The sequence below is a fragment of the Sinohyriopsis cumingii genome, chromosome 6, assembly GCF_028554795.1.
Source record: "Sinohyriopsis cumingii isolate HCF-2022 chromosome 6, ASM2855479v2, whole genome shotgun sequence".
Classification (NCBI taxonomy): domain Eukaryota; kingdom Metazoa; phylum Mollusca; class Bivalvia; order Unionida; family Unionidae; genus Sinohyriopsis; species Sinohyriopsis cumingii.
In genome coordinates, this window is record NC_142966.1 from 63,024,240 (window position 1) to 63,046,995 (window position 22,756).

The 22,756-nt window shown below is 34.2% G+C and overlaps 1 protein-coding gene across 1 annotated transcript in view; it reads right to left on the reverse strand.

Moving 5' to 3' along the window:
* Positions 1-22,756, reverse strand: part of LOC149797074 (BBSome complex member BBS7-like) — a 57,825-nt gene that overhangs the window by 32,834 nt on the left and 2,235 nt on the right. Inside the window, exons 2-9 of the mRNA XM_089960705.1 lie at positions 21,957-22,754; positions 20,892-20,954; positions 19,495-19,670; positions 16,414-16,597; positions 15,862-15,934; positions 15,468-15,534; positions 6,466-6,515; positions 887-1,017 (exon numbers count right to left, since the gene is read on the reverse strand). Of these exons, the coding sequence (XP_089816831.1) occupies positions 887-1,017; positions 6,466-6,515; positions 15,468-15,534; positions 15,862-15,934; positions 16,414-16,597; positions 19,495-19,670; positions 20,892-20,954; positions 21,957-22,754 (1,542 nt within the window). The remainder of the gene's footprint in view (positions 1-886; positions 1,018-6,465; positions 6,516-15,467; positions 15,535-15,861; positions 15,935-16,413; positions 16,598-19,494; positions 19,671-20,891; positions 20,955-21,956; positions 22,755-22,756) is intronic.

A 22,756-nucleotide genomic window follows, 5' to 3' on the forward strand; every position in this document is an offset into this window, starting at 1 on the left:
CTGCAGTGTGGCAGTTTACAGTGATGTCTAGCACTGGGGTATCATGCCAAAGACATGTAGCATGATGTCCCACCCAGTCACATTATCCTGACACCAGGCTGACCAGTCCTAACACTAACCTCTTAACGCTGAGCGCCAAGCGAGGTGGCAGCTGTTAGTACCATTTTTATAAGTCTTTGGTATGACTCGGCCTGAGATTGAACCCATGACCTCCCGCATCCGAGGCAGATGCTCTAACAACTAGGCCACTAGAGCGGTTTTTTATTTAGGACCAACTAGACACTGGGATGAATGTGTATGTGCAAAGTTTCATGACAATATCCAAGTAGCTTAGGAGGAGTAATGATAACAAACTCGTGCCAACTGATGGAAAGATGGCAGACAAGAGGCCATAAGTTATTCTGAATTATAGCAATGGGAGCTAACAAGTCAGACTAATATAAAAAATAAGTACAAAATAAATAGTTGACATTTAAATAAAAAATATATCAATGATCATATGACAACAAATATGACATGGCATACACAGGATTGGCTTTTAAAAACATATATCTGATAGTCAAAGTTAGCATTTATACACACCCATATGTACTCACTTATAAGTCAAGTCCACTGCAAACTGCATACATCTATATCTGCTGTCACATAATGCGCTGGCAGATCTCTATGTTATGTAGTCTGCTATGAGTAATCAGTAGTACAAACAACACAGACCCTGATCTGCTTGCACATTACACAATGGCAGATTAGGGTCTATGTTGTCTGTTGTTCAACTCAACTTATAAGTGAGTTCATACAGCTTGAGTCCTCTTAGTAAAGAACTGAGATTATTTGACAGCTTAACTCAAGCATTAATTTTTATTTCTAAATACCATTTCATACATACATGACTGTATCTGTGAATAGGTTCATCGGAATCATCGTAGCTGTAAACTTCCACTTGTCCATCATCTCGTCCAATCAACAAATCCAATACACCATCGGCTGTGATGTCAAAATTATCAATACACAGTACACCTGAAATAAAAAGAAATACTTGTCCATTTTTCTGTGCTAAAAACTACAAAAATTTCCTTTTGGACTTGATAATATCTAAAACCAATAAATGTAAGTCAAACTTATTTTCTAACTATCATCCTTCCAGAAATTATAAATATAAATTGTGTATGAAAAACAGCAGTTATCTAACTCAGCTGATTCATTTAGACGTCATAAAATGATTCTGGAATATCATGTTTGGAAATATATTAAATCAGCCTGCAGAGTTCCCCAGTAATAAATGACAAACCAGCTCTAATGGCCATTGGCCAATTTGATATGTTGGGCACTGGACATTAGAAGCCCATAATTACCCCATACAATCTGTATAGTCAGTATGTTTTCTCAATCGTTTAAATACTCTATAGCCACAAAACACAAGACAAAAAAAGGCATGAATGCGTATCTCCTACACTTATCAATAAAATTAAAATTGGATGATGAGGACCTAATCAAATAAAAATTACTGTCAGACTTGACAGGAAATGCCCATTAATTAGGTGTTCTGTAGTTTTGAACCAGCAAGATTGCTTGTTGTCAATTAGCAATTAACGATAAAAACAGTACAGTTATATAAATACTGATGTTGGATGCAATTCCATAGTATAATCGTCTGTAAGAATAAAATCATTTTTATAAACAAGAGTCCAAAGTGGGTTTGAGTGTACTTAACTTTGCTTTCATCTACCTAACCAATGAATGCAAGGGAAGTTTGCTAAGAAAGTTGATTTAATTTTATGTTTGCTTGTTTACTGACATTTAATGAAGTAGCAATGGCAGCTATATTAGATGGAGGATGTGTATCATTTGTGAAAGCCAGTAGTAATGGCAGCTATATTAGATGGCAGATGTGTATCACTTGTGAAAGCCATAAAAGCCTTATGCCAATATGCTCTCTCCTGGTTAAATTCTAATTTGGAGTTTTGAAAACGTTGTTCTTAGGCTTTTCTTCTCTTGAGTAATGGCAACCATACACGATGCTGGAAAGGTGTATAAATCTGAAAGCCAGCATACCTGATGCTGGAAAGGTGTATAAATCTGAAAGCCAGCATACCTGATGATGGAAAAGTGTATAAATCAGAAGGCCAGCATACCTGATGCTGGAAAGGTGTATAAATCTGAAAGCCAGCATACCTGATGATGGAAAGGTGTATAAATCTGAAAGCCAGCATACCTGATGCTGGAAAGGTGTATAAATCTGAAAGCCAGCATACCTGATGATGGAAAGGTGTATAAATCAGAAGGCCAGCATACCTGATGATGGAAAGGTGTATTAATCGGAAAGCCAGCATACTTTCTGTAAAATGAAGTCAAATTTTGTTGAGCAGTTTTTTGAAAATGTTGTTTAAATGTTTGACTATTTTTTAGAAATGGGGCAATAGCTGAGGGCATATTGGTATCATTTGTAAAAACAATAGTAAAATATCTTTATATCAGGTTGCTTCCTATTTATGTTTGGTCAAATTATATTCAGCAATTTCTAAAACTAAGTTTCAATAGTTTTCTGTTTTTAGTAACGGTTTCTGTATCTGATGGCGAATTGGCACCATTTATATGAATCTGAAAAGCCTTTATGGTCCGATACATTTGTTCAAATAGAATTAAATTTCATTCAATGGTCTTGCAAAGAAAGTCATTTAAAGTTTGCTATTCTATTTTGTATGACAACCAGACTGGATGACAGAAGCATCATTTATGCTTTCTAACAAGTTTGATCAAATTCTAATGAACAGTTTGTGGAAGAAGCAATTATGAATTTGTGTCTATTTTAAGTAATGGTGGCCATATTAGAAAATGGATCAGCATCAGCGTAAATTTTAAATCCCTCTATGCCAAGATACTTTCTGTCAAATTCATTCAAATTCTGTTTAGTGGTGTCTGGGAGGAAGTCATTTAAATTTTGTTTAATTTAGGCTGATTCTACTACATGCATTAGCTTTTAGTGTTAACATAGTTCATTCTGCAAAATCAGCATAATACAGTACCAAGATCACTGAAAGTTCCAGCTACAAAGAGCTCTTTGAGATTATGAACAAGCTAATGTTAAGGAACAAATGTGCACCACTTCCAACTACCTTCTTTTACAGTCGACCTTTTGGACCTTGCAAATTTCTTCCACGAAAAAGTTCAATGAATTACAGATAAGCTTGTCAACACAATTTCAACTGACTGATTTTATCAATACAGTTGTGTTAAAGAATATACATGACAAACTTAAACAGCATTTTGAACCTTTCATTCTGGATTTTGTAATTAAATTGTGAGGAAGAGCACACCAAAGTCATGTGAACTTGATTCTGCCCTTCTGAGAGTAGTTAACGACCTTCTCTCTGCTTTGGATACTCAAATGATTACAGTCCTCACCATCCCTGACTTATCTGTGGCATTTGAGATAACATACCATGATATATTACTTCACCATCTCCAGTATGTATTTGGTATTCATGATATAGCCTTAATATGGATCAAGTTCTACTTGGTCAACAGGACACCCAGCTGATCAATGTTTGATGTTCCACAAGGTTCTGTTCTTGGCCCCATTCTATTCATTCTATACACTCAGTCACTCTCAAATTTCATAGATCAAGATCTGGTGTCTCATCCACTGTATTCTGTTGACACTCATATGTACAAATTTAGTTGCCCAACTGAAGCTGAGGCTACCGACCAAGGTGTACAGAGGTGCATTTTCAATGTGAAGTCATGGATGACATGTTTCAAGAGGCAGATGAATGATGATAAAAACTGAAGCCATCCGATCACCATGCAAAGACTTTCTCATTCACATCCTTTACCTCAATCAATGTGTATCAGCAATGCTAACATTAAATTTACACAGTACAAAACCTTGGTGTAAATCTCAACAGTAAGCTCTCATTACACCAACATGTAATGAACATATGCAAGGTTGCATATCTGGAGCTGAGAAAAATCAGCTCCAATTACAATATTCTTTCCATCGATGCCACTAAAACACTTTTGTGTTCCTTAGTACTTTCAAGACTAGACAAATGTAATTCATATCTGTCTGGTTTGTCTTTATATCTACTACAGAAACTTCAAAAAGTTCAAAACACAGCTGCTTGGATCATCCTTGGAGTACAAGGTACTAAGCACAAAATCTTCTGCTCTGTAACTTTCAATGGCTTCCCATTTGATCCAGAATCAAACACAAACATCTATTCACTATGCTACATTTCATTGACCCTATCCATGTCCACACCCCATATAGAAACTTATGCTCCTCTTTGGACACTCATATTCTCATTGTTCCCACTGATAAAACAAAGTCATACTGACAACCTTTGTTTGTGTACCTGGGTCCAGTTATATGGAATGAATTGCCCATTAGACACAGTGACACTGTGATCTCATTCAAGAGTGCCCTTAAAACTCATCTATTTCAACTACAAAAACCGACTTAACGATTTAATAATGTTTACTTCCTTAATTATTGCCAGCATGCTTTTGTTTTATATTTTCATGGTGTTTATTTTTGTAATCTTGTCATTGTCACTGTATTTATTTTTAAGTGTTATCTAATATTGTTGAGCATTTAGCGCAACAAACATATTTTACTGTGGATCAGTATCAACTTGAAAGCCCTCTAAATCTGCACAATTTACTTAAATTCTAATCATCAGCTCTGGAGAAGAAGTCATTTAAAGGTTTATATATTTTTGGTAATAATCATTACAGTTGATGGTAGATCAGCAGCATCTATGATGCTGTGTAAATTTTTAATGGACTTCATGAAAGAACGCCTTCTGTGAAATCTGCTTAAAATTCTATTTTGAATAAGCTGTTTAAAGATTTTTCTATTTTTAGTAATGGATGATCATATTTTATGGCAGCTTGGCTTCATTAATATAGTAGTGAAAGGCCTTTAAGCTATGGCACTCCATGGAGGGCTTGGGTGAAATTGGTCTTGTAGGCTTTGAAAAGTTGAAAATAGCAACTGACATTGGACAAGTTTTAATTATCTTTCAGTGCAGCCATATTTGAAAATAGATCAGCATCATCTGTACAAACTTCAACAGTCTTCCTGCCAGGATTCTATTTTTAGTAATGGTGGCCATATTAGAAGTCAGACCAGCATCATTTGTTCAATCTTCAAAGGTCTTCCTGCCAGGATTCTATTTTTAGTAATGGTGGCAATACTTGAATGCAGATCAGCATCATTTGAACAAATTTAAAATGTCTTCAAGCCAGGATGATGTCAAATTCCATCAAATTCTGTGCAGTGGTTTGTAAGAAGATATTTTTTAAAACATTTTTTTCTATTTTTAAACATGGTGGTCATATTTGAAGACAGATTAGCATCATCTGTATAAATTTGTAAGAACTTTATGTAGAGATGCTCTCTGCCAAATCTGGTCAAAATTGGTCCTTGCCAGTTGTGCATAACAGATGCAAGGCCATACAACAATCTCATCTGTATTCATGGCCAATTGAGCTAATAATTAGTCTACAAGTACTGTATATACTATATTATAAGTCAGGTCAAACTTCAAACAACAAAGATCCTGTCTGCTAATGTGACTGCAGTATAGGGTCAATGTTGTTTGTTCTAATGATTACTCCTAGCAAACTGCACAGACCCAGATCTGCCAGCACATTATGCTATTGCAGATCTGGGTCTGTGCAGTTTGCAGTAGGACTCATTTTATAAGTGAATATATATGATAAACTATTGAACATTGGATGATAAAATTAAAACTGAAGCAACTGCAAGTCCAGAACCAAGGTACATTTAATAATTAGGCACATAAGTCTTTTCTTTTTTTGTTACCATAACAACTGAAAAGTCAGTTTTTGAAGAAAAAAGTGTCCAGAAAGAGCCATTAAAAGTTTGGATCCCTAGTAAAGTGGTGAATAATATTACCTCATAGAAGAAGAAATGAATGAATAGCAAATTAAGCAAAAGTTTTTAAGGTCTGTTGTTGTAGGGTTTAATGCCATTTTTCAGCACATGATAGGCTATACATGGCGGCCAGTATTAATGGTGGAGGAAGAAACCGGGAAAACCCCGGAAAGAACCACCGACCCACGAGAAGCTACTGGCAAGCTTTCTCACATACCCACATTGGCTGAATCCAAGACTCGAACCCACGCAGACAGAGGTGAGATGGCAGTGATCCATAACGGAGAGCGCGTTAGACCACTCGGCCACTCGGGGCCCCTTTTAAGGTCTAAGGGATAATTAGTACTATGCTGAAGACTTTGTACTGTTAATGTAAAGCAAATAAAGACAATGACGGATACATCTGGTAATTTGGAATCATATAAACTTCACTGTACTGGAACATTATATTCCCTACAAGAAAAATTAATAAAGAATCAAGGAGTACATCTTTTGATAACAAAAACTAATTTAATATTGGAAAGAAAGCATTTGTAACTTACAATGAATAATCAAATACTAACCTCCATTTCGTTTTTCATTTGGAAGTTCCCATCGGTGAGATGGAGCCAATCTGAAATAATGAAAACACTATGGTTTGTGAATCTTCACCAAAAAAGAACAATACATGTTTCACGAAGCCAATACTAAAACTACAGCATTTCTCCCAATACAAATTAGAGAACTGCATTGTATTCTGGTAGATTTTTTTAAAGTGGAAGGGGAGATTAATCTTGAGAAAGAGACATTTTCAAAGAACAAAAGTGCTTAAGTTTGTAAACTTTGGGGGATGGCTTATCATGGGAAAATTACCATATACATTTCAGAGCTGAACATCAGCAATCTAGTAATCATTCACAACATGCTTCCAATGCTGTAATTTTGGTGACTGAGGGAAATCATGTTGAAAATATAGCCCAGAGATTTTGTCAGTGAGGGAAATCATGTTGAAAATATAGCCCAGAGATTCTGTCAATGAGAGAAAACATGTTGAAAATATAGCTCAGAGATTCTGCAAATGAGAGAAAACATGTTGAAAATATAGCCCAGAGATTCTGTCAATGAGAGAAAACATGTTGAAAATATAGCTCAGAGATTCTGTCAATGAGAGAAAACATGTTGAAAATATAGCTCAGAGATTCTGCAAATGAGAGAAAACATGTTGAAAATATAGCCCAGAGATAATGTCAATGAGAGAAAACATGTTGAAAATATAGCTCAGAGATTCTGCAAATGAGAGAAAACATGTTGAAAATATAGCCCAGAGATTCTGTCAATGAGAGAAAACATGTTGAAAATATAGCCCAGAGATTCTGTCAATAAGAGAAAACATGTTGAAAATATAGCTCAGAGATTCTGTCAATAAGAGAAAACATGTTGAAAATATAGCTCAGAGATTCTGTCAATGAGAGAAAACATGTTGAAAATATAGCTCAGAGATTCTGTCAATGAGAGAAAACATGTTGAAAATATAGCCCAGAGATTCTGTCAATAAGAGAAAACATGTTGAAAATATAGCTCAGAGATTCTGTCAATAAGAGAAAACATGTTGAAAATATAGCTCAGAGATTCTGCAAATGAGAGAAAACATGTTGAAAATATAGCTCAGAGATTCTGCAAATAAGAGAAAACATGTTGAAAATATAGCTCAGAGATTCTGCAAATGAGAGAAAACATGTTGAAAATATAGCTCAGAGATTCTGCAAATGAGAGAAAACATGTTGAAAATATAGCTCAGAGATAATGTCAATGAGAGAAAACATGTTGAAAATATAGCCCAGAGATTCTGTCAATAAGAGAAAACATGTTGAAAATATAGCTCAGAGATTCTGCAAATGAGAGAAAACATGTTGAAAATATAGCTCAGAGATTCTGTCAATGAGGGAAAACATGTTGAAAATATAGCTCAGAGATTCTGTCAATGAGAGAAAACATGTTGAAAATATAGCTCAGAGATTCTGTCAATGAGGGAAATCATGTTGAAAATATAGCTCAGAGATTCTGTCAATGGGAGAAATCATGTTTAAAATATAGCCCAGAGATTCTGTCAATGAGAGAAAACATGTTGAAAATATAGCTCAGAGATTCTGCAAATGAGAGAAAACATGTTGAAAATATAGCCCAGAGATTCTGCAAATAAGAGAAAACATGTTGAAAATATAGCCCAGAGATTCTGTCAATAAGAGAAAACATGTTGAAAATATAGCCCAGAGATTCTGTCAATGAGAGAAAACATGTTGAAAATATAGCTCAGAGATTCTGCAAATAAGAGAAATCATGTTTAAAATATAGCTCAGAGATTCTGTCAATGGGAGAAATCATGTTTAAAATATAGCCCAGAGATTCTGTCAATGGGAGAAATCATGTTGAAAATATAGCTCAGAGATTCTGTCAATGGGAGAAATCATGTTGAAAATATAGCTCAGAGATTCTGTCAATGGGAGAAATCATGTTGAAAATATAGCTCAGAGATTCTGTCAATGGGAGAAATCATGTTTAAAATATAGCCCAGAGATTCTGTCAATGAGGGAAATCATGTTTAAAATATAGCTCAGAGATTCTGTCAATGAGGGAAATCATGTTGAAAATATAGCTCAGAGATTCTGTCAATGAGAGAAAACATGTTGAAAATATAGCTCAGAGATTCTGCAAATAAGAGAAAACATGTTGAAAATATAGCCCAGAGATTCTGTCAATAAGAGAAAACATGTTGAAAATATAGCTCAGAGATTCTGCAAATGAGAGAAAACATGTTGAAAATATAGCTCAGAGATTCTGTCAATGAGGGAAAACATGTTGAAAATATAGCTCAGAGATTCTGTCAATGAGAGAAAACATGTTGAAAATATAGCTCAGAGATTCTGTCAATGAGGGAAAACATGTTGAAAATATAGCTCAGAGATTCTGTCAATGAGAGAAAACATGTTGAAAATATAGCTCAGAGATTCTGTCAATGGGAGAAATCATGTTTAAAATATAGCTCAGAGATTCTGTCAATGGGAGAAATCATGTTGAAAATATAGCTCAGAGATTCTGTCAATGGGAGAAATCATGTTTAAAATATAGCTCAGAGATTCTGTCAATGGGAGAAATCATGTTTAAAATATAGCCCAGAGATTCTGTCAATGGGAGAAATCATGTTTAAAATATAGCCCAGAGATTCTGTCAATGGGAGAAATCATGTTTAAAATATAGCCCAGAGATTCTGTCAATGGGAGAAATCATGTTTAAAATATAGCCCAGAGATTCTGTCAATGGGAGAAATCATGTTTAAAATATAGCCCAGAGATTCTGTCAATGGGAGAAATCATGTTTAAAATATAGCTCAGAGATTCTGTCAATGGGAGAAATCATGTTTAAAATATAGCTCAGAGATTCTGTCAATGAGAGAAAACATGTTGAAAATATAGCTCAGAGATTCTGCAAATGAGAGAAAACATGTTGAAAATATAGCTCAGAGATTCTGTCAATGAGAGAAAACATGTTGAAAATATAGCTCAGAGATTCTGTCAATGGGAGAAATCATGTTTAAAATATAGCTCAGAGATTCTGTCAATGGGAGAAATCATGTTGAAAATATAGCTCAGAGATTCTGTCAATGGGAGAAATCATGTTTAAAATATAGCTCAGAGATTCTGTCAATGGGAGAAATCATGTTTAAAATATAGCCCAGAGATTCTGTCAATGGGAGAAATCATGTTTAAAATATAGCCCAGAGATTCTGTCAATGGGAGAAATCATGTTTAAAATATAGCCCAGAGATTCTGTCAATGGGAGAAATCATGTTTAAAATATAGCCCAGAGATTCTGTCAATGGGAGAAATCATGTTTAAAATATAGCCCAGAGATTCTGTCAATGGGAGAAATCATGTTTAAAATATAGCTCAGAGATTCTGTCAATGGGAGAAATCATGTTGAAAATATAGCTCAGAGATTCTGTCAATGGGAGAAATCATGTTTAAAATATAGCCCAGAGATTCTGTCAATGGGAGAAATCATGTTTAAAATATAGCTCAGAGATTCTGTCAATGGGAGAAATCATGTTTAAAATATAGCCCAGAGATTCTGTCAGTGAGAGAAATCATGTTTAAAATATAGCTCAGAGATTCTGTCAATAAGAGAAAACATGTTGAAAATATAGCCCAGAGATTCTGTCAATGAGAGAAAACATGTTGAAAATATAGCTCAGAGATTCTGCAAATGAGAGAAAACATGTTGAAAATATAGCTCAGAGATTCTGTCAATGAGGGAAAACATGTTGAAAATATAGCTCAGAGATTCTGTCAATGAGAGAAAACATGTTGAAAATATAGCTCAGAGATTCTGTCAATGAGGGAAATCATGTTGAAAATATAGCTCAGAGATTCTGTCAATGAGAGAAAACATGTTGAAAATATAGCTCAGAGATTCTGCAAATAAGAGAAAACATGTTGAAAATATAGCCCAGAGATTCTGTCAATAAGAGAAAACATGTTGAAAATATAGCTCAGAGATTCTGCAAATGAGAGAAAACATGTTGAAAATATAGCTCAGAGATTCTGTCAATGAGGGAAAACATGTTGAAAATATAGCTCAGAGATTCTGTCAATGAGAGAAAACATGTTGAAAATATAGCTCAGAGATTCTGTCAATGAGGGAAATCATGTTGAAAATATAGCTCAGAGATTCTGTCAATGGGAGAAATCATGTTTAAAATATAGCTCAGAGATTCTGTCAATGGGAGAAATCATGTTTAAAATATAGCCCAGAGATTCTGTCAATGGGAGAAATCATGTTTAAAATATAGCCCAGAGATTCTGTCAATGGGAGAAATCATGTTGAAAATATAGCTCAGAGATTCTGTCAATGGGAGAAATCATGTTGAAAATATAGCTCAGAGATTCTGTCAATGGGAGAAATCATGTTTAAAATATAGCCCAGAGATTCTGTCAATGAGGGAAATCATGTTTAAAATATAGCCCAGAGATTCTGTCAATGAGGGAATTCATGTTGAAAATATAGCCCAGTGATTCTGTCAATGAATTTGTACCTGTTGAAAGAACTATGCAACATTGACACTTTTGATACATAAAATCTCTTCAACATTTTGTACACCTTTTTGCTGGGATTGGTGAAAAAGAGTAAAAGATACAGCATGGACCGGTATAATATTTTACGGCCTATAAGTCAATACTGCTTTTTACCTGGAAGTCTGGGCTTCCTCTTATACTCTGAACTGAGATTATGTCATTGAATTACTTTATGTACTTGTAATATCATAATTTTGAGATGCAGTCGGCAAGATCAAAAACAGGTCATGCAGCTGTACAAATTCGTATTCAATTATCATGCCAATAAATTGTTATGAATTATTCCATTTGCTTTTATATTATAATTGTATTCATTATTTTGCATGCATTTGTATGTGCTTATATCATCTGATTTCTCCAACACGCAATAAAAGAAAACAATTAAAGACTTCACAATTCCACGGCTGCATAGTACTAATTCAAATACTCTATAGTGAACTGTTCTTGTACAAAGCATATTGTTTGTTCTTTAAAAAATATGAACTGACTTTGCTTTACTCATCTTTCTTTTCAATCATACCTTGTTCTTTGTGATCATGATTTTATCCATAGGTTCAGTGATATTGATTTACATGTATTTTATTTGATGCACCTGAGCAATTACTGGTACATCTTTTTCATTTACATAATTAATATTAAAAGGTATGTATTACATATTAACCAAATTTTCAATGAATATTATAAAAATACTGTAGAGTAAGCACATAATTATCATACAGTCACAATACTGTAGAGTAAGCACATAATTATCATACAGTCACAATACTGTAGAGTAAGCACATAATTATCATACAGTCACAATACTGTAGAGTATGCACATAATTATCATACAGTCTGTCAAACAATCACTGAGCAATGCCCATAATGTAGGTTATAACTTAGAATAGAGATGGACTTCTCATAGATCATCAACAATCCAACTTTAGTTCTACATTGCAGCTTACGGTAAAATGTAATGTCAAAATATTACAGTATGACCCCACTATAGCACAGTAGTTGGGAGCCATAGAACCCAACCATGATATAGACCAAACCATGTTATAAGCAACCAGGTCAGTTAGCTGAAAGAAATGATGCATGTACCCACAAAAATTTGCTGGGGAGGGGGGGTAGGTAATAAATGTGGGTGCAAAAATATGTGCTTCAATGGCACAGTAACCATTTTCAATCGATGCATATCAAATGAGAAATACATCTGTAGTGAAAATAGAGAAGACATATATAATATTTTACTTTATTCAGAGAACCATGCATTGGTACATGTATGTGTATACTGTTTATATATACATGTCTAATGTATAGCATGAATACAGTATCAACATCATGTACTCACCCGCGAATCTCATCACAACATTGAATCCACAATACAAGTAATTCCATGAAAAATATGCACACACACATTTTAAATATTCAATAACTTTGTCACAGGTCATATAGGTCATATAGTGGAAAAAAATAGCACAATCACATAATGATTGTTGTTGCTGTGGGGTTTAACGCCATTTTTCAGCACACGATAGGCTATGCATGGCAGCCAGTATTAATGGTGGAGGAAGAACCCGAGAAAACCCTGGGAAGAACCACTGACTCACGAGAAGCTACTGGCAAGCTTTCTCACATACCCACATTGGCCGAATCCTAGACTCGAACCTACGCAGACAGAGGTGAGATGGCAGTGATCTCTAATGGAGAGCGCTTTAGACCACTCGGCCACTCGGGGCCCCCACATAATGAATGATGAAGTATTTTACCTTTCAGTACATCCCAAGTCGGTAAAAGTTAGTTTGCATTTTAAGCTGCCATTGGTAGTGTTCATAGCATAAACTTTCATGGCACAGTAAACATGTTCCAGTCACACTGGAAAATGAAACAATCCATCAGATCCCATTGCTTTTACTTTTTGTTTGGTACTGACTTCTTTGAAGAAAGGTTTGTTGTTTCTATTGAAGATTGTAGTTGGCTTTATTTGATGAAGAATGCATGTGTTATCGAAGTCACTGCTAAAGGACATTGTTGGGGAACCACACAAATGCCCATTTCTTATTGTGGGAGCAACATCAAAAAATTGTATTGCATGATTGAGACTGATTTTTTTTCTTCTATTTGCTTAGTACTTTTTCAAAACAATCGATGCTTCAAAAGTAATCTGTTTTCTTTGAAATTTCAGCAAACTATTTTATGTGTACATTTTTAAAAAAAGGAATTGGCTGTCATTTGGTCAATTCTAGTTACTGTTCCTCCCTGCCTACTGAATAGACCAACAAGTAAGACCTTGTGTTGGTTTTTTTTTTTTACATTCATGGTAGCAGACAGATGCTGCCTTCCATACATGCATCAGAAATTTAAAAAAGGGTCAACAGTCGATAGGGACACAGGTGTTCTGGTCTGATGACAGGGATTATTATAGAAAATGCGAGTGTTCTGAAGGATTTAAATATGAGTGAAAAGAAGAGGAACTTTACTTACAATCCACATACAAATGTCAGTCTATGTAAATATATTAATTACTAGCAAGAGGCCAAAAATCCAAAGAAAGATAGATTATGACATAATGCCTCATCCAGCTGATCTCCGTTACCACTAATGTCAACAACAAAAAAGTGGATATCTCACGGCATACAGTACTCATGCTAGATGTCAGGATAAGTGGATAATGATATAACAATGGACTGTTAAGATGGTTTGTCAATATGGACAAAGAATTTGTTCATCTCTTATAAATTTCAGTGCATTTGATACTAAGTTTGCGACTTCCTTTCATGGGGCCTCTGAACTTCTCCACTCCAAACCTATGGTTGTCTATACAACAACAAAATTGCCAGATGATATATTTTGCTGCCAATAAGGGAAAAAAAACACAATGTGTGATATTGGTGAAGCCCTTCAAGATCCCTGAATAAACTTATTACAACATGTTATTTTTCATACTTTCAAGAAGAAAAACTATTTTTTCACGTACGAGAAAAATATATATGAAATTTCAGGAGCCATGCCATGATCATCTTGTATTATTCATACACGATCATTTCCCCAAAATTATAAACCTTTAATGGTTTTTTCGTACATTTTAAGAAAGTTTTTTTTTTTTTGTGTACGAGAAAATGCATGTATATGAAATTTTAGGAGCCGTGCCACAACTGTGATATATCCGAATTCATGTTATATTGGAGTGTTCTATAGCGGGGTCACACTGTACTTGTATTCATTCTTAACTAGCTATTGATTCAGCATATTTCTTTGATAATAAATGATGAATTTGTCTTTGGTAACTGACAAAACAATCCCAGCCAATTAACTGTTTAAACCCTGATATTGGCTTTGGGTAATAGGTAATGCTGGTACCCCTTTGTTCTCTATCATTGATTCATATCACTTTTTGCTTCTACAATCTCAAGTGGATTGAGAACCAAAAGAAATTATACCAATTCTTTAATTGATTAATCATGCATCAATAATAAATAAATTAGAATATTGCAGTACTTTCAATTATAATTGATAACATGTTACAGAATATGTATTATGAAATTGGTCGTTTGTTTAAATTTGCTATTGTATATCATAGATATATTAAAGAATACAAACGTATTCTATATACCATATTCTTATATTGTATACGTTTCTGTCTCTATCATTAATTTTCTTTTATATTTCTTACTTCTTGAGGAAGATCACAATTACCAGGTAACAGACTAATACAATCTTTCCCCGCTCTCTCTCCACCGGAATCATGGGCTAAAGTATGCTAGCATTGGTGACTGCAATTTCCCAATTAATCTGGCATAGCATACAGTGATACCATAAGAATCATCAAACTTTGGTCATGCGTGAAAAAGGTAAAGCTATTGTGATGATCTGGCTTTCTCTTATACTCACATTGATTTATGTATAAAGAATGGGACATTTACAAAATCACTGGGGGCCCCAAGTGGCTGAGTGGTCTAAAGCGCTCTTCGTTACGGATCACTGCCATCTCAGCTCTGTCTGCGGCGGTTCGAGTCTAAGATTCAGCCAATGTGGGTATGTGTGAAAGCTCACCAGTAGCTTCTCGTGGGTTGGTGGTTCTTTCCGGGCTTTTCCCGGGTTCTTCCTCCACCATTAATACTAGCTGCCATGTATAGCCTATCGTGTGCTCGAAAATGGCATCAAACCACACAACAACAGCAACAACAACAACAACAAAATCACTGAAGTTGACTTCGCTCCACATTGACTTACAGACCAGAAAACATGGTATATGGGGAATGACTTGTACTCCACACTGACTTATAGGCCAGAAAACATGGTAGATAGGGGATGGATAGCAAGACAATATACACTGAATTCTTCTTGGGTTTTTTTCTGGTATAGTGTGTGCAATTATGTGTGTAAAAAAATATCAGTGATGGAAACCATATGATTATACTGGCTCTCTTAAAAGTGCAGTGCAAACAATGTTCATGTCAGTTTGTATACATTACTTTCCAATCTGCACCAGACCCACTCTTCCATCCGATGTGCCATACAGGACCTCATTGGCCTCATCCCCTGCAGAAATGTAAGAATTCAAATATTCAAAAATGACTTTGCAAATGAGGCCCTACCCTCAAGCCCTAATCCCCAAACATAAATCCAGCCAAATGCCAAATTTATTACCTATAACAAAGTTATACTGAAAAATGGAGGTTAAAAACCAGTCCAAAATTTCAGAGTAAATTTATATTTTAAAGTACTGATATTTGGCAATAGTGAGTTCAACATTCACTTGTCAATAGCCATTTGAAAACTCCCTCTCTCATGATATTATAATCAGAATTTCCAATACTTGTACTGCAATGCTATACATTATTCAAAAATATAAAAAAATCTGTGTACCTCCATTGTTTCCATACAGACTTAGTGTCACAGGTGGGCCTGGTACCTCAACTTCATACAGCAGATCCGAACCCTGTAAATTTGAACCAAAATATCAAAACATGCCAACTTCTAGTGTTGTCACTGTATTGTTAACAAAACCAACCCAATACCAATGACTGATGGAAAATGGTTGAAAGATTATGATGAACTATCATTATTTATTTTTCTAATAATGAAGATAAAAGAATGTAAATGAAAACTGCCTGTTGTGTTTTTAGTCCACATAGTCAAATATCACTGCAAGTAGTTACACAGTGAATAATCTAACACATAATATTTATGATTGGAGTTCAACCAAGCCATCTCCTGAGGAAAGTACAAATGGACATAAAGCAATTCTGTCCTGATTTTATTTAAATGTTGGCATGCAAATTACATCAAAATTTTTTTCTGCCTTTTTCCACCAAGGAAAAATTATTGTATAGCTATTATTCTTAATGTGCACAACAAAACTATGGTCAATAAGATATTGCTTAAAAGTAAATTGTTTGACACTCGTAGAATACAGACCTGAATAATTCGCAGAACTCTGTCCTGACATGCTAAAACTGGTGTAAGGTCCACCATGTTTGCAGGCAAACAGATGACATCACTGATGTTGTCTGCACATACAAAACTATTAACATCCTTACAGTCATGATAGTGGTTGAAAACAAAGTTACTGCAGGTAAACAAGTCCGCACCTTCCACATACCTGATAGATAGAAATAAATATAAAAATATGGATTCCTTTGAACCAGAGACATAAAAAGATAAATATTTCCCACTGACATTTCTAACTAGTCATTTCAGGACTAGTCAAGATCACATCACAGTTCTAACTGAAAAGATAGTTAACGGTACAAGAGCTGTTAAGCACAGTTGGAATTAAATTATATAAAATCAAAAGCTGAATAACATTTTGCACAATTAATAACATTATATCAAAGAAAAATGTTTAAACATCAATTACACTCAGTGTTGCACATTCAGTGAATCCAGATGACATTTCTCTCACCCTATACCAACAGTGTCCACTAACATTAACAAAACCTAACATCTTGATCATTACAGGTACCAATGACCCAGTGACGGTAGCCTGAGACCTACCTACCTGCGTATGTACCTACTGACCCACCCACATACATGCACGCATGCACGCACTCACCCACACGCACACCCCCCCTGCTGTACATGCATGTGCAAAGTCTGGTAAAAAAATATTGAAAATGTCACTGTAACTGCAATATGGATAGGTTTGCTTAGCGCTTATGTCCCAGTCAAATGTTTATAGTTTGCACTTTGTTTAAAAAATATAGGTAGATAAAAAAAATTTAAAATGATGTCTGAAGATTACAAGCAAGTAAAACATGAATTTGGTCCAAAAAGCTTGGTGACCTTGAACATATTGTGTCTAAGCACATACATAGTATGTAAACTATCTCCCAAACTTTGTATCATGTTGATTTTACATATTTTACTATATCGTGAGAAGAAAAAAAAATTCTAAACATAACAGTATTAATAGGTATGCATTAGCCTCTTGCTCATAACAGAATTCATCCAGGAGCTTGATGATATAAACCCATTTACCAAGTTTTTGAGAAACTGGATCATAAATACTGTCTCCAGATTTACAGAGGCAACAAGCTCAGCCAATCATGTGTAAGGTATTTCATTAACATATGCAAATCTCACTTATTACAGAACTTGTCTATAACAATGATGTTGTAACCATATGATGGAGCGAAATCCGATCAGAATAAGGTCTGTAGAGTGATAACAAGTTCAGCTAATCAGATACTGGATTATTGGATTAATATGTGTAGATCTTGCTCATGATCATCTTGATAATATAAGACTATTTAACAAGTCTGATCGAAAACTGATCAGAAATTTAGCTGCCAAATTTTACCAAGCCCACCCAATCAGATGCATTGTTTCATGCCAAATTTTTCAAGCCTAGCCAATCAGATGCATTGTCACATGCCAAATTTCACCAAGCCCAGCCAATCAGATGCATTGTCACATGCCAAATTGTATCAAGCTCAGCCAATCAGTTGCATTGTCCCATGCCAAATTTTATCAAACCCAGCCAATCGGATGAATTGTCACATGCCCAACTGTATCAAGCTCAGCCAATCAGATGCATTGTCACATCAATAATATGGATTTCACTCAAAATCAAAAAAGATTTTTATGACACAGGTTGATCAAATGCAACATCGCGCCATAAATATGCATAGACCTGGCTAAAAATAAGAATCATCCAGCAGCTTTACGATATGAGCCTATTTACTAAGTCAAATTCAAATTAGATTCGAATACATTCACTTGTGCAGTGTTTAGTCAGTATTATGCAAGTTCATCTCATCCATATGCACTGAAAATGCTTATAATAAAATACACTACATGCATTTAAAATATAAGCCTAATTACTAAGTTTCAAAAGATACAATCAGAAATTGAGTCACCAGTATTAACGAGTTCGACCAAACAGATGCAAAATCACCTCATTAATACAAATGGATCATGCTCATAATTTTACTCATCATTCATCTTGATGATATAAGCCTATGTACCAAGTAAGTTTAATCAAACTGGGTTAGAAATGCCGTCTTCGGAAACAAGATCAGTCAAGCAAACCTGTGTGAGATCCTGATCATACACTGTATAAACTAATATTTAATGATTATTTTGTATTGATCCATGCTCACTATCGAAACTGTCCAAGATCTTGATGATATAAGCATATACTACCAGTCTAATCAAAGTTTGACCAGAAATATGGCTTCCAGAGTGGTAAAAAGCTCCGTTAATCACTTTCAAGATTATGTCATAATTATGCTGGATTCTTGCTCATAATTGGACCCATAAAAAAGGCAACATATTCTTGCCCATCACTGGACCCATCCAAAAAGGCAATAATGCTATTAAGCCCATATTTCAAGTCTGATCAAAATCAGATCAGAAACCTGCCTTCCTGAGTGGCAATAAGCTCAACCAATCAGATACAAGATCACCTCGTTATTAGGAGTACATCTCACTCATTATCAAATTCATCCAAGATCTTGATGATAAAAACATATTCTATGTCTGATCAAAACTGGATCAGAAGTAATAACATGCTTAGCCAATCAAATGCAAGATCACATCATTAGTATGTGATGATCTCAATCATCTAAGATCTTGATGACAAGAATATGATCTAAATTTGATCAAAATAGGATCTGAAGTAGTAACAAGCTCAGCCAATCAAATGCAAGATCATGTCACTAGCATGCATGGATATCACTCACCCAAGATCTTGATGATATAAAGATATATTTAAAGACGGATCAAAATCACATCAGAAATCTGGCTTCCAGGATGGTAATGAGATTAGCAGATATATAGATCTCGCTTATTATCCAATTCATCTGAGATTTTGATGACCTAAATCCATATTCCAAGTCTGACTAAAATTGGAGATTGGTAACAAGCAATTTTTATAGATACACAATACATGACAGATGGTGGACAATATCATAAGTTCATTGGGCCAAGTGAGCTAAAAATCATGCAAAACCTCTGATTATGGTAATTCAAGTAATCATGCTGTGACTAACTTACATTGACAGAACGGGCTCTGACATGTTTGTGTCGAAGGTCAGAAAGTTCTTCCCTTTCTTTGTGTAACCTTTGACTACTGCTTCTGATGACACAAATATTCTCTCCCGCACCCCTCCAACTGGTCCGCCAAGTTCCAATCTGGTTAGTTTGGTGGAAGCAGAGGTCTTGAAAACATGCTAAAAAGAAATTAGACAGACCGAAGATTTAACCCAATGAATTATGGAGTAAGGAGGCATTTTAATGCAGGAAAATATGCTCCATTATTGTCCATTGCATAGTAGCCATTAAACTCTTTCATCCAAGTCCAAAATAAAGTAAAATTAATGCAGATGTAGCCCTAATGATGATGCATAGTGTAGTCTTTAATCTTGATCAAAGATCATGAAGACCTAATTTCTTACTTCATCCTAAAAGGTGGAGATAGTAATATTATATGCTATGACAGTCAAATCAACACACACACACACACACACACACACACACACACTCACACTATGATAGTGCAGAAAGTAACTTGTTAGAGCTGATCACTGCTGGCTTCCATTCTTTGATTGGAGTGCTGAGTTTGGCAATAAAACATTATAAAAAATCCGAGACATCCCAAATAAAAATATAAACAAGCGGATGTGTGATTAGAAAGATTCTGTGAACACACTGTAAATGACAGGCTAATATAATATATACATAATAACATACTGTACATATAATGATAGGCTAATGTAATATATATGTAATACATATCAACATACTGTAGATATAATGACACACTAATGTTGTTGTTGTTGTTGTTGTTGCAGGGTTTAACACCATTTTTCAGCACACGATAGGCTATACATGGCGGCCAGTATTAATGGTGGAGGAAGAACCCAGGAAAACCCCGGAAAGAACCACCGACCCACGAGAAGCTACTGAAGCTTTCTCACATACCCACATTGGCTCGACACACTAATGTAATATATACATAATAACGTAGTACTGTAGATATAGTGACAGGGTAATGTAGTAGATATATTAACATAATGTAGATATAATGACAGGCTAGTGTACTACCTACATAATAACAAACTGTATGTATAATGACACGCCAATGTGCTAAATAGTCATTAACATGCTGTTGATATAATGACAGGCTAATGTAATAATACATATCAACATACTGTAGATATAATGACAGGCTAATGTAATAATATATGTCAGCATACTGTAGATATAATGACAGGCTAATGTAATAATATATGTCAGCATACTGTAGATATAATGACAGGCTAATGTAATAATATATGTCAGCATACTGTAGATATAATGACAGGCTAATATAATAATACATACCAATATACTTTAGATATCTCCTATTACAAAGCATTTAATATGTTTTTAAAATCCTATTCATTACGCACCTGAACATCTCCTTTCTTCATTCCAAACAGCTGTAACATTCCATTATGGTCTGCTATTGCTATCTGAAATGGAAAAACAGTATAGATACCAGATAAAACTATTTGCTAATTTCTATATCTGTAATGTAGATATTTTTCATTCATACTAAAATATGACCAAACTGAGTGAATATTATGAACAGGACAGTAATATTAACCAACCAGACACTAACCTATATTTTGCATTTCTAACAGAGCTGAAATCTGGTACATTCTAAATAAAATGGTTACAAAGTGTTCCATTTAATTTTAATTTTAATGGATCTTCATTAAGAAATAGAGACTGACATTGTGATCAGTATATTCTATTACACTGTGATCAGTATATTCTATTACACTGTGATCAATATGTTCTATTACACTGTGATCAGTATCTTATACTACACTGTGATCAATATGTTCTATTACACTGTGATCAGTATATTCTATTACACTGTGATCAATATGTTCTATTACACTGTGATCAGTATCTTATACTACACTGTGATCAATATGTTCTATTACACTGTGATAAATATGTTTGATTACATTGTGATTAATATGTTCTATTACACTGTGATCAATATGTTTGATTACATTGTGATTAATATGTTCTATTATATTGTGATTAATGTTTGATTACATTGTGATTAATATGTTCTATTACATTGTGATTAATGTTTGATTACACTGTGATCAATATATTCAATTACATTGTGATTAATATGTTCTATTACATTGTGATCAATGTTTGATTACATTGTGATTAATATGTTCTATTACATTGTGATTAATATGTTTGATTACATTGTGATTAATATGCTTGATTACATTGTGATCAATATATTCTATTACATTATGATTAATATGTTCTATTACATTGTGATTAATATGTTTGATTACATTGTGATCAATATATTCTATTACATTGTGATTAATATGTTTGATTACATTGTGATTAATATGTTTGATTACATTGTGATCAATATGTTCTATTACATTGTGATTAATATGTTTGATTACATTGTGATCAATATATTTTATTACACTGTGATCAATATGTTCTATTACACTGTGATCAATATGTTCTATTACATTGTGATTAATATGTTCTATTACATCGTGATCAATATGTTCTATTACACTGTGATCAATATGTTCTATTACACTGTGATCAATATGTTCTATTACACTGTGATCAATATGTTCTATTACACTGTGATCAATATGTTCTTTTACACTGTGATCAATATATTCTATTACACTGTGATCAATATGTTCTATTACACTGTGATTAATATATTCTATTACATTGTGATTAATATGTTCTATTACATTGTGATCAATATGTTCTATTACACTGTGATTAATATGTTCTATTACACTGTGATCAATATGTTCTATTACACTGTGATCAATATGTTCTATTACACTGTGATCAATATGTTCTATTACACTGTGATCAATATGTTCTATTACACTGTGATCAATATGTTCTATTACACTGTGATTAATATGTTCTATTACACTGTGATTAATATGTTCTATTACACTGTGATCAATATGTTCTATTACACTGTGATTAATATGCTCTATTACACTGTGATTAATATGTTCTATTACACTGTGATCAATATGTTCTATTACACTGTGATCAATATGTTCTATTACACTGTGATCAATATGTTCTATTACACTGTGATCAATATGTTCTATTACACTGTGATCAATATGTTCTATTACACTGTGATTAATATGTTCTATTACACTGTGATCAATATGTTCTATTACACTGTGATCAATATGTTCTATTACATTGTGATCAATATGTTCTATTAATATGAGCT